The following is a 13651-nucleotide window of genomic DNA, read 5'->3' as shown; positions in this document are numbered from 1 at the left end:
CACAAGAAACGTCATACAGGCCTTATTATGTCAGCCTCGTATCTCCTGGGTGGTTGGCACTTTAGGGTTTAAAGCTACTGTATCTTTGCCTTTGCGAATTTCCGTTGAAAGCACTGATCTGCCAGTTGGAGGCTTATAAGATACAGGGGGCTCTGTTTATTCCATCATTGAATAGCAAACCTAAGATGATTCGGATGGATGATGTCCTGCAACTATTTGCACTAACATTGTCCGAGTGATCCCCTTAGCTAATTGAATACATGTCTCCGTCAGGTACCAATTATTTTACAATTAAATCTGGCTTTTTGATAAGACGTGCTGCCTCTGCTGTGATTATCCCGTTGCTTTTCTTCTTTTAAAGTTGATTTCATGGGGATTAGAAATCCCCAAATGCTTCTTTTCTATAGATAATGGGATTCTGGTTTGTGATGTTGGTGAAACATACCATACAATCAATTTCCCTTTCATCCATTATCGGGGACGCCACTGAAAAAGCTTTAAAGATGACCTTTATGTGGTCAGCAAATCCACATTGTGTCAAATTTTTGTTTTTATTGGCTGAACCGAACCGATATTTGAAGGAAGAAAACACACTGAATGAATTTGGCTAAATCTTACAAAGGAAAAAAATCCTGAAAAATGTGATACTCCTTCAGCAACATTAAAAATCACGTTCTGAGCCAAAAGGATGGAGTGTTCTGCTCCTGTATTGTGATTTGAACTGCACTTTAATCAGCGAAATGAACCAAAATGCTTAACGTGTTCTGTAACATAAACTACACATTAAAATCTAGCACCATATCAGAATAGGGTAGTTTTCCCAGTGTTCTCCACCCCAGAGGGTAAATTGGACATAGTGTTAACAATAATGGGTGCAAAAAGCCAACAAAAAAAGCATCCAGTTTGCAGTCGCATCTTTCTTGATTCCATGTGTTTCTCATGGAAGGTCACAATTCACTGGAACATAAGAGCTGATTCTCCATCTGCATGTAGTTATTTGGAATCTCTATCTATCTATCTATCTATCTATCTATCTATCTATCTATATATATATATTGTCCAATTGGGCATCACATAAAACCCACTGTACTCTGCAAAGTTGTGGTGAGCCTCATTGTAGAGGACTGCATTGGGAGTTGCGGGCGGTCTTGCTGGGGTTGCGGGCGGGAGCGGGCTGTGAGGGACTGTACCTGCGGGTCCCGGTAATCCTGCGCAGTCCCGCAAGGCTGCCTTCTCGCTGTTCCCTTACAGTGTCTCCTCTCTTGCTCCGCCCAGGAACAAACAGGAGCCACGTGATGTGATGTCACTTCCCGTGACTCCGCCTTGTTCCTGGGCGGAGCAAGAGAAGAGACGCTGTGAGGGAGCAACTCGAGGGCAGCTTTGCAGGACTGCGCAGGATATCTGCAGTTCAGGTAAGGAGGTGGGCTTAATTGGCCACAAATGGGGCAGGAGCGGAACACCCACATTACGGGAGCGGGCGGGATTAAAAAAACAGTCCCGCGCAGGGCTCTACCTCATTGCTGCCACCAAATACAACTAAACACATTGATTTATATCTACTAACATCCTTATTTTTATTTTTTTTTAACCACAGTCACATGATTTTGGATTTATAAAAAACTAGGGCTTACGCATACCCAATAAAATAGACACATGACTTTTTTTTTTTTTTTATTGGTTTATTGGTTGAAAAGTGTATCAGATGACGTTGGATGAAGGCCAGCAGATAGGACAGCTAAAGGATATAAAAGTAAGGTGAAAGATCCCCTTTGTCTTCAGACATACACAAAACAACTCTCCTAATACAGATTCTTATATGCTGTAGAAGAGACCTGGATAGTCTTGGAAGCTTGCAATCCATTATACATCAGTTAGCCAATTAGGTATCATTTTTATCAAATTTGTTTTCTCTCTGGCTAACACAACTCTATACCGATAGAGATTCTTGCAGTTCTTCAGCTCAGGAACAGAATGCATGTAAAACTCAGAAGTGTCGCATTGAGTATATTACAAGACCCGCCGTCATTGCACAGCTCTGGGATTTAATGCATCTCCCTTTGTATGGTAAATACAAAGTCAATGCTGTGTTTAACCACAACAAAATGGAAATTGCAAATCGGGCCGTGAAGACATTATATTAAGGCGCATGCTGAGCACGGATCATTCAAAAATAATTATTACAAAAATAGCATTGGCCGCTGAAATGTGGGACTGGTGTATGTTCTGTATTATTTGAAAATAATGGTTTTAAGGCAACTGCATAGTCTCGGCTGTTCCATTATCGTTGGTTTTGGGGACATTACTTAGATTACTGGTCGGGGGCCTGGCTGTTGCTGGTCACAGTTATATGGCGGGTCATCTCAGTGAATACCATGAAGAAAGCTTCCACACTTAACCCATAGTGATGGACGGTCACATAGCACTACAGCTACACAACAGTGTTTTTATTGGTATATTGTCCAAGCATTTGTACTTAAAGGAACCACACAATTCTGGCCACTGGTCCTTATAAAGGACATTATAAAATGTGCAAAGGAGGACTACAAAAGCAATAGGGGGAAATGGAAGATCTTGGTTATGAAGATCACGGCATCTTCGAGGGGCCAATTATAGCATTGTATAAATAAGTGCAGAGCCAATATGAATAGTGACGTATTCATTAACATAAACATACAAAGAACAAAAGTCATCTTCTGAGCCTGGAAGAGCGAAGATTTTATAGACCACAAAGGAAAGGATTCTTAACAGTGAGGGCAATAAAGCTATGGAATTAACTGCCAAGGGAGGCAGTTCAAATACAATGGATGCCTTCAAAAAGGGTCTGGATGTTTTGTTTTTTTTTAAAAAAGCAAAACACACAAGGCTATAAATGATAGATTTAACATGAATATTTTAGAGCTTCTTGATCAAAGGAGAAATCTCATTGCCTTTCAGGGTCGCAAAAGATTTTTCCCCCCTAAAGTGGCAAGATCTGAAAAACAGCTTGATTGGAAGTGGTTTTGCCTAGGAAGGATAGGTAGAAGGGTTGAACTTGATAGACTTAGGTCTTTTTCAACCTAAACGATGATGTTATTAACACAACATAGAGGCAGTTTATATGCTTTACCGATTGAGGCACTTTAATGAATACAACATTTTATATTGTGAACAGTCTTTGTGTATTAGTAATGACCAGTTTATTTTATGAATTATATAGTCCTTGCATCAGCACTAATAGTTATGTTGAAAGAAAAAGTGTAAGAAACAAAAAAAACAGAAGCATTTATAGTGTTGAAAAAATTGTTCCAGGGATGATACATATCCAGCATATAGTACACACAGATTGGTAGCTCTCAAGCCAGTGCTTTCAGGTAAAATTAAGCCAAATACAAGATTTAAATCAATCTTTAGAGAATAAAACCTCAAGCTCACAGGTTATCGCCACCCTTGGCCTGTTCTGGCATGTAAAATTGATCTATACATTCTGATACCAAAAATGCAAGTAACGGCACAGATCAAGAGAAAATGTTTTTTTAAATAATGCAAGACACGGAATATGCTCAGCTCACTTCATTAAAAAAAAACAAAAAAACAACAACTACTGTTATATTTTCGTGTTGATTAAAAGTACACAGATGTGGCTCAATGTGTACGATCAAGAACAAACCAATCCTTGTTGCTTCTTACAATGTACAAATGGCGCATCCATCGGTATTCTCTAGAGAGTAGGCTTGCGAGCGAGACCCTCTTTATAGCGTAAATTAATGACGCTATATAAATAAAACATAACAATATTCACCTTCCAAGGAACCGAGTTTAAATTAAGGAACACTTAAATTATATTTCATTACCATGGAGAGAACACTTTAATTATACACGAGAATAAGGAAAACCTTTTGGCACTGATATCCAGCAGATTTACAGCTGACCTTTTATCTAAAATACTAGTTCTTAAGGTATAAGTTACTACATGTCACATATGTAATAATATATATAACTAACACTGGCGTGATAATTAGTAATACTGATTTGTTCAAGTCCATTGCTTCTGGAGTGAGATTTATAGATGCAGAAGTGTCACAAGCAGGAAAGGATATTAAAACCAAAACAGGCGTTTCAACCACTGGTGTTATCACCATAGCAACCAATGAAACGTTCCTGTTAATTGCACCATTTCCTAGATTGCTACAGTAATAAGACCGCTTTCCAAAACCTGCGTGAGACTTGCCTTTTATATGCAGATTTAATAAAGTGTATTTGTGTACTGAATTATAACAGTTGCTTTGAGGATTATGTGCCTCTAACAAGTAGGTGCATCCTCATTTTACTGAGACTTGCCTTATTAGTGCTCTTTCTTGTAATTAATACTTTGCAATGTCTACATAGTTCAATGTATTCCTAAACGGATATTAATGTGGGCGATGCACCTGCTTGTCACGAGGCAACCATAATGTTGTCCATAAAAGACGCAGCCTTGTGTGTTATAAACAGATGAGTCTAACATTAGAATGTGATGTTATTACTATTGTTCAGAAAGCGTTGCTCTGCGTGAAGTAAAGACCCGCAAAGCATGTTTGGACACCATCACGTCATTCCCTTCAGAGCTCTTCCTTCTCTGCTACTTTGCTCTGGAAGCTGCCAAGAATATTAAGTCTCTTCTGAAGGTCTTCCTTCTTGGATTCGCTCATCTGGTTCTTCTCAATCAGTTTAGTAATGCGCTCATACTCACTACTGGCAAAGCTCTCCCCTACCTCAAGCATCTTCCCCATGATCTTCACGTACTGCCTTGCGGACTGTTTCTCGGACTCGCCGATGTCCTCCAGCATGGACTGAGCTTCCTTCACCAGGTCACTTCGCCCTTCTTTCGACGCTGACCTTAAAAATTCTCCAACCAAGATATCATATTCCTCAAGGCAACCTGGCATGCCCAGATACACCCCATTAGCTTTCAGCCAATGCTGTATTGCAGGGGTCTTGACTTGACCAGCGTAGACAACTGGATGGTCAATGTCCCCATCCACAAAGAGGTAAAAATATGGAAATTTATCCTTATCGAGGTTGTACTTTTCACCAAGCTCCAAATTGAGTTTGTCCCCGTAATCTGTAAAATTGATTATATATCAGCAATAGCATACAAATCTGTTAAACCTAATTTATTATTATTATTTTGGCTGTTCAGATAAACTTCAAAGTTCTTACAAATACGCACTGCAAAAAAAACGAAATATATGGCTGTATTTCATACTGTTTTTTTAAAAAAAAATGTTCCAATAATTACATTTTAATAACTGAAGACACCACGTCGTGGGAACCAGATCAACTCAATCATTCTGATTTTAAGTGTTGAAAGGAACAACCTAAATGACCTACAGCTAAGCAGATAAAACGTCACCTTGATCACCAGCCGATCGTCCCAAACTGTATGCACTTTATTGACATTATTGGTAGAATAAAAAAACATTCAAATTCACTAAATCTCAGAAAGGTAAAACCCTTTTTGACCCTTAGTAGATATCCCGGGGGTGTGCTTTCATTTGCTCTGTAGCCATTGCTTTGTTAACAATTCAACTCATCAGACTAAAAAGCCGAGTGTTGTCACTGCTCTGCTAATCCTTGTAGAAGTCGGGATTGTGCCAAAACGTCCAGTTATTGTCTACGTTCATCAAACTGGAAAATGTGTTTCTTTACTCCCAGGAGAGGAAGAAGAACTTTTTCAAGTCGACAGCCTCATTTCCTCTGGTCAAAGCAGCCCATCTGTTCTTGTTATTCCCGCGTTTGTAGCTCTAAGCCAGCAATATCCTTGTGCATTCCGGTCACTGTCATTCTAGCACTCTTACCAACACCGACATTCTTTTCTTCATTCCGGAAATTTTCTGCAATATTTGCCTTTTGATATTTGACATTATTAAGCTTGAGGGCAATTGTTCTGATCGGTGGGATTTATTGATTGGCAGCTCATCATTCTAATTAAGCATTATGCAGGGCCAAGCCGTCCCTCCCAGAGAAATTCTCGGGGCTTTTGCGATAATGAATTAGCGACCGAGTCCCTATACGTCATACATTTCACACCGAAGAACCGGAGAGAACCGACCCCGCGTGAAAAGCACGCAAAATAAAATGTATCCAAAGACTCCACAATATTTACACTTTGTTTGTGAGCCAATAAAAGAGAAATTCAAACCGAACGGACACTGTTGATGTCCAACGGCTCCGGGTCTGCTCGATGGCTTGGATCTTTGAAGGAGACTACTGTGCTTCCATGAAGACTTCCATGATACTCAGCCCTTGGTCTTGTATTAGATCCAGTATAGCTTTTTGCCTGCCGCTTGCATGTTTAAATTCCTTCACTGTGTTAGCCTCTACTACCTCTGACGGGAGGCTGTTCCATTTATCTACCACCCTTTCTGTAAAATAAAACTTCCCTACATAACAGACGTATGGCATGCCAGAACCTTCATTTATATTGCATTCTGTTACAACCCTTAACATTTCACAAGCTGCTGACCAGCACCTAAAGAGTGCATCCCGCATTAAATAACCGATTCCCCTTGCAAGATTATATAATAATCAGAACTGTTTTATTTTAACAACCCAAGGCTCTGCTCGGCATATATCCTGCTTCCGCCCCTTGTAATATACACTCATTCGGCCATCTAGTCTGCCTACTCTTCATGGCGTAAAGAATCAGACCCTAATCAGCCCTTGGCCTTGTCAGCATAGCTTTATGCCCGTCCCATGTGTTTCATTTCCCTCGCTGTATAAGCCTCTACCACTTCTGACGGGAGGCCATTCCACTTATCTCCCAACCTCTCAGTAAATTAACACTTGCTCACATTACGTCTAAATTACATGGATCTGAATTCTTTGACTTCTGTTCGCACGTCCAACAGGTAAGCAGAGGGGAAACGGACGGCTGAAATATGCGCGTGTTATTTTTACCTGATATTCCAACCTCAGCAACCAGAAGGTCTCTGCTGGAAGACGAGCTCTCCGCCAACTGTTTGAACTCGTCGTGTTTTTCACCGTAAGGATACTGAGTATCAAACTTCACCAGCGCAAATCTACTCTTCGGAATCACCTGCAGGCCAAAAACAACCATTTTATGACGTTCTTATCGCAGGCTTCACAAACAGGTTTACTTCCCCATTCCTTTGTTTTGTATCGCACTTAATGAAATATAATGTGTGGATTTGGCAGACATGTTTCCCTGCCGCACGGGAAGCGCATCCTTCACCTGTATTAACCATTTCCTGATAGGGGGACCACTTCGGCCATGTTTTTCAGGCCACATGTACGTTTTTCATATTGCTGAGCCTTCCAGATAATGCACTGCCCTGCAGTATGGGGGATGTATAGACTCATGGAAGGGAACAAATTAGTAAGTTATACATCATCCAGGGCAGCGCTTTCTCTGGGATGGTCAGCAACTTGTTGTGTCCTGGAAAACACGGCTGATGTGGTCACCCTAACTAAATTGTATCTGATGGCGGGCGTGTCCCTTTAAGACGTGCCAGTTGTCAGCCAGTTGGTGGTTAAACATGATGGGAGTTGTCATGCACAGCATTGGGAGTGGCAGCAGGCATTACACGCAGTCCTGCTTTGCAGGGGCCAGTGAATATTGAACACACTTCCTGTTGACTGCACACCTGACGTGTTTACATGCAGGTAAGGCCATCGCCCACAATCTACAGCCACCCAATCAGCACGCAGCTACTGGGGGAACATGACACTTGGGCTCAGGGGATTGGACAGACTGTTATAAAGTCTATTCCAGCCTGTCACAGGCATACGCATTAACCCGGAAGACAGGCGCGTAGGAATGGCAACTACATACATGTAAGACCCATTAGGACATGTAAAGGTTCCAATAAAAACTACTTATGTATGTAGTGCTATATGTGACTGCAGTCGGTGTATGCTGGTACAGACGCACACCGTGTCTGGACATAATACCAAGAGACTATAGCGGGGGTGTCAGAGGGGCCGCCGCTTATGGGCGAACGCAATGACATTAATATGCATTGTTTTATTCTCGCGGGGTTTCTCAGCATCTGTACGGGGAATGGTGTGTGCAAGCTGGGCAGCAGTGATAGGAGTCTGCTGCTGCTGCTGTCACACAGCTGTATGGTGATCCCCCCACCCCTTTACCTTATAGAAGGTGATGTGATCCAGAGACACGGAGCCCTTAGTGTGCAGCGCAGAGCAGGGATGGCGCAAGCATAAGATCAGCGCTGCACATAGAGCCAGTCCAAAACATCCCCACGCCATGATTCTGGAGCGAGATCAAAGGAGGGATCACGTGATGCGTCTGTCTCTGTGTGATGAGTGACAGGCCTCATATGGTACCACCCAGGACAACCTCATGCCAGGGGGGGAGAGTCAAAGGTGGAACATTCCTAATGGCATGGTTCTAGCAAATGAATGCTCTATGCTTGCTTTAATGCCACCCTGATCACTGCAGGGTACCCCCCGTGCTTCATACAGAAATAAGCATGCGGCACTACCTGTGACTGTATTGTGATTTTATGCATCCACCCAGTACCCATCATTTGCGTATATAGTGAATGACAGCTCTGGGGACCTCCCACTTCCGTCTGGTCACGCCTCTTCCAACCTGTCATTTACCCCAGCTCTCCCCAAGGGCACCCCCACCCCGGTCACATCAAATATGTCAAGCCATATGTGTCATGTAATAGGAACGCATTTCTGTAGTCTGTACTGTGCATATGTAGCATGTCTGATGCCACAAATGACTTGTACCGATCATTCCTTTGCTTCTGTGCCGTGTTACCATACATTTTTGATATGTTGTTAATTTTACAATAGATGTTTTCTATTAAAAAACAGATTGATAACTGTGACTAAAATACTGGACATAAAGTATAAGCGGAACATGGCGAGTACGTGCCGTCTAACCGATCCGTCCCGGCGTTTCATCCCTGGCAGCGTACCTCCAGCTGCAGTATACTTTGCCGTGTGCTGTAGATGCGTGTGCTGGCACATACGTCATCTAAAGTCACATGACCCCATGCATTGGTGTAAGTGTGCAGGGTCACACGACGTCAGGTCCCCCGTGCCCCCCACTCGTGCTTCTAAGCAGGCAGCCCATTAAGCAACACTTTAAGAAAGGAGCTTGGCCCCCCACACACACACACACGGTAAAGCACTGTAAATCTTGTAAAGTGCTCCTTTAAAAATCTAGATTGCAAGCTTGCGAGCCGAGCCCTCTTCACCTAATGTATCGGTTTATCTCAGTCTGTTAGTTCTAGTTTTGTCATTCCCGTTGAATGTTTGGGCGGTAAGATGCGCTGCTTAAATTGTTGGCCCTATATAAATAAAATATAATAATAATAATATGTAAAGCAAACTGCTCTCATCTGCAAACACTTATTGCAAAGTATTACAATTACAGATAATTTAAAAAATAAACCGCACCCCAGGATTACTATAATTACCTTTTCTGTAACTGTTAAACCTGGAATGCCAGCAGTTCCTCGCTTTGCCTTTAGGCACTGAAGAGGAAAAACACCGCTACAGAAAGAAATTTCATCTCAACTCAGCGGTTGAATAGATTCTCACAACTCTACACGTATTATAATAGAAAAACAGTGAATATTTCAGACCAGTGGCACTTTGAGGGTTAATTGCTTACTCACGACAACTAACTCGCCATATGGATGAAGCACAAAATATTAATTTGCCAGAACTGGGGTGTCTTCGCCGACATGACAGAAAGACAAAAGAAAACCAATGGGGTACGAGAAGTAATTAGAACCTAACGAATGCACTTCTTTGTAAATCCGCAGCCTTGTTATAATTGTATTTGACAGTCTTAATGAGTTAAGAAAAGCCGGTCAAGGTAGGGCATCTGCCAGGACAGAACTGGGTCACACGGCCCATTGTCCTCTCGTGTTCCCATGGACAAGTGGTCTTCAACAAACTCAGCGAAGCTTCGGAGAGACTGATGATCTTCTGTACGTCTTCATCATCGTACAACCCAACGTACCTACTGTTCAAAAGTTTGGGGTCACTAGCTGTAACATAACTCCAAAAGGGTTTTCTAATGATCAATTAGCCTTTTAAATGTAAACACGGATTCACTAACGCAATGTGCTACTGGAACGAAGACACTCGACGCAAGCACTGGATATAAACAGGCCGTGGTCTTTAAGCGTAAACAAATGTTTACAAGTAACTATAATCAACATTAAAACAAAAACATCTTCAGCTATTAAAACACAATCAAATTTTAATATCACAAAAAAGCATAAACAGCATATTTTAATATCCCTGCGTCAGCAACTAAAAAAACCAAAGGACAATAATGTGATGTCATATGGAAAGGGCAGGTTTCCCTAATGATGATGTCATCAGCACAGAAAAGAATAAGAAGAGGCAATAACCATTTACTGAGGTATGAAGAAGCATGCTTCCTTTGAGATTATTTCTCTTTTAGGAGCCACAGGGCGCCCTCACCTTCTAAGTCTGTTTGGTTAGATTTATTATTGTCCCATATAGTAAAGAATCTGCCTACGTTACACCTTTCGGCAGTACCTCTCGCCCAACGCCCGTAACTCGTGTACAGGAAAACCCCCGCCACGTCACTGAATTGTTTAGAGAAGCTGCCTCTCGGTCACATGCTCTGCGCACAAGTAAAATTAAACACAGGACTAACTCCTATGATGAACAATAATAGTTTATTTACCAGCTTAGCGACGCAGGATTTTCCGAGCTTCTGCAGTTGAGTCCATCTCCTGAAAAACTTGTTTTGGTTTCCGCGTATTGTAAATATAGACAAACCTGCTACAGTAACTCTGCAGCGTCTATTGTCTGAAAGCAGGACAGATAAGAGGTAAATACACTTTACCTGATCTGACTTAGTAAGTATTTAATATGCATTCTTTAACCTGAGGGATCTACTTATCTCGTTAAAATCCTGCAGTTCCTTATGATTAACTTCAGCTTTGGCTGCTCAAAGGGAGCAGCAACTTTACATGGGGGGTCTCATTGGACCCCCCTGGAGATCAGGTGGAAGCCACGGCTGAAGCTGGCTGGAGGTGAGTAGTCAGGTGTACAGGTTGCTGTGGGTTTAAGGTCAGAAGTTTGGGGTCAGAGAAACTTAGAATACATAGAGAAGATTCTGACGAATCCCTCAGAATGTTGTAGCGCATGTACACTTTTACCCATTGTTTTTTCAATTTGGATAAAAGAACCTGGCCATCATCTTCTCCTATTGTCTCACTTACCCCTCTACCACTGACTAGATTGTAAGCTCGCAAGAGCAGGGCCCTCTTGTCCTTTGCACCAGTGTGTTATTGTATGTGTTTATAAATTGTTCTACTGACTGTAACAGCGCTGCGGAATCTGCCGGTGCTTTATAAATAAATGTAATGTAATCATATGCATTAAAGTGCTTTTTAAGGCTGACCACAGAGCTTTCAGATCTCTGCCTCCACGTACATGTGGTTGCGTTGGACGGGGGGAGGTAAGCTCGGCGACCCCTTTATCTATAAATAAAATTGGGACAAATCATTTCTGAAGACAGAAGCATCTACTGGGGACTTTCCTATGGAGAGTAGGGCATCTGGTCACCCTATTTGTAAATCACCATGCAGAGGAGTATAACCAACATGCGATGACCCTCCGAAGCAGTTATCTGTACTCATTAGGTCACAGCAGGGCAGCCATTATTGTTGGCAAAAAATCTAGTTTTTAACTATTTTTGTCACCTGGGAGGAACCTTGTATTAACCTGAGATTGGTTAGATCCAGCCTATGGTTGGATCATACCCTGAGAATAAATACCACCAGTACTAGGAAACAATAAATAGCTAGAAGAATATCATTTGGAACATCTGATTACAATCCTACACTCTTCTTGCTATACCATGCGGATGTCTCCATTAAATATACTGTAATTTCTATATGGTAGTTCCTCCCTAGGACTCAAATGATAAAAAGGGTTTATTCACTAAAGGGAGTGTTGTCAGGAGAGTTGTGTTTCCACTTCTTGGCTTCACTACTCATTATGATTCAATGGCAGGTTTCTCCAAAGAAGACGTTTCACTGATTAACCATACATTATACAGGGCTGACCTGTAGCCGCAGCAGCTCACTGGAGTTTGGACCTTCAAAATGTATAGTGAAGTCAAGAAGGTGAGACACAACTATCCTGGTAACTCCCTATTTAGTGAATAGACCCCAGAAAGGTATGCTCTCTACCTGTGGATCCTTTTTTGGTAATTGATCAATGGACTTGCTCTCCAACCCTTGTACAGACTACAAAGTGATTTGAAAAGTTGGATTCAATAATAACGTTTCAAATATTTTCGATACTTTTCCAGCCAGCCTACATGTATTATCACTATTTACAGATGATTTCAGATAGAGGTTTTTATATCACTCTCCCCTAGGGTAATCATTAACATTGGCAGCTATTGCTTGTTTCTTAAATATGAATTAGTCATAGATATAAACTGTTCAACACGGGGAATTTCCCACTGAATAAAAATCCGAACACACAGATCATTGCCAAATGAAATGTTTTTCAACCACAGCGTTCCTGCCAAAAAAATAATATCCGTGGCATAGTGTCATTTGTTTACTGCCTGCTGGTGAAATAGTGTTTGGTGGGCAAATAACTCTCTCCCAGCGAGAGATAATTTAAGATATAACATAGGCACATATACTTCTGCCCCATCACCTCCTCTGAACGATGAGTGGGGTAAACCCAGACAGAGAGAATAAAATCCCATTAACTCAATGCAAGCTCCTGGCAAAGAAAAGTGTTACTGATTCCAGTGGCAACAATGGGTTTATCTTCCGCAGTCTGAGCTTAGCTTAGGTATGGAGAGAAGGAAACCTATATACTATAAAATAGTGTATAGGATATCGTAACACGCTTTCGCCCTTACGTTACGTTACGTAGTGAGACTTTCTCCCAGTTTCACTTTACTGCCATAAAAAATGTTTATGAATAGAAGTGGCCACACACATTGCGGTTGCTGTATATATTAAATATATATAATATATATATATATATATATATTTATATATATGCTGTAAAAAGGGTCGACCTTTATGTCTGTGCGGGTAGATGTGAATGAAGGCTAGGTTAACAAAATGTCACAATTGGATGAAATACAGGAAAACAGGGAAATATCATGGTGCTGACATTTTGGTTTAGTGAATAATCCCTATAGATAAACTGACAAATTAAAAATATCCCAGAGAGATTTTTTTTTAAACTCTTCATGTTTAGGATTCTAACAAGTTACATACACTGAAGCGAGAAGTATCGCACGCAATTTGCATTAAGAATGGGAAAAGTATCTGTAATAAAATTACATTGAAGAAAACATTTTGTAGTTTGTATCTGCCTACCAAAAACCTACTGTCAGGCTATCACATGCGCTAAAATTAACATCTGCAGTAATATGAAATAATCAGGAATCTTTGACATATTGAATTGTATGTATTTATTCCACATCGTTTGCATAGAAACAGATCTCCTTAAAACATGTTAAAATTATTAGAAAAAGAACTTAGGAACTTTATCATGATAAATCTGTGTCACAACCACGGCGCAGAGATTTCTCACCCCTACATACTATGATACAGAATATAATGGTGCTATATAAAACAATAAAAATCATAATTATATATATTATATA

The 13651-nt window shown here is 41.1% G+C and overlaps 1 protein-coding gene across 1 annotated transcript; it reads right to left on the bottom strand.

Moving 5' to 3' along the window:
• Nucleotides 1–4490: 4490 nt before the first annotated feature.
• On the bottom strand, nucleotides 4491–8332 carry ERP29 (endoplasmic reticulum protein 29). The gene is made up of 3 exons (XM_053473264.1): nucleotides 8128–8332; nucleotides 6919–7057; nucleotides 4491–5080 (listed from the first exon to the last, which is right to left on the bottom strand). The coding sequence occupies exons 1-3, from the start codon at nucleotides 8245–8247 to the stop codon at nucleotides 4578–4580; spliced, it is 762 nt and encodes a 253-aa protein (XP_053329239.1). The 5' UTR covers nucleotides 8248–8332; the 3' UTR covers nucleotides 4491–4577.
• Nucleotides 8333–13651: the final 5319 nt, after the last annotated feature.

The sequence above is a fragment of the Spea bombifrons genome, chromosome 1 (assembly GCF_027358695.1).
Source record: "Spea bombifrons isolate aSpeBom1 chromosome 1, aSpeBom1.2.pri, whole genome shotgun sequence".
Classification (NCBI taxonomy): Eukaryota; Metazoa; Chordata; class Amphibia; order Anura; family Pelobatidae; genus Spea; species Spea bombifrons.
Note: the sequence above shows the minus strand (reverse complement) of the source record. Positions and strands in the feature narration are given on the sequence as shown.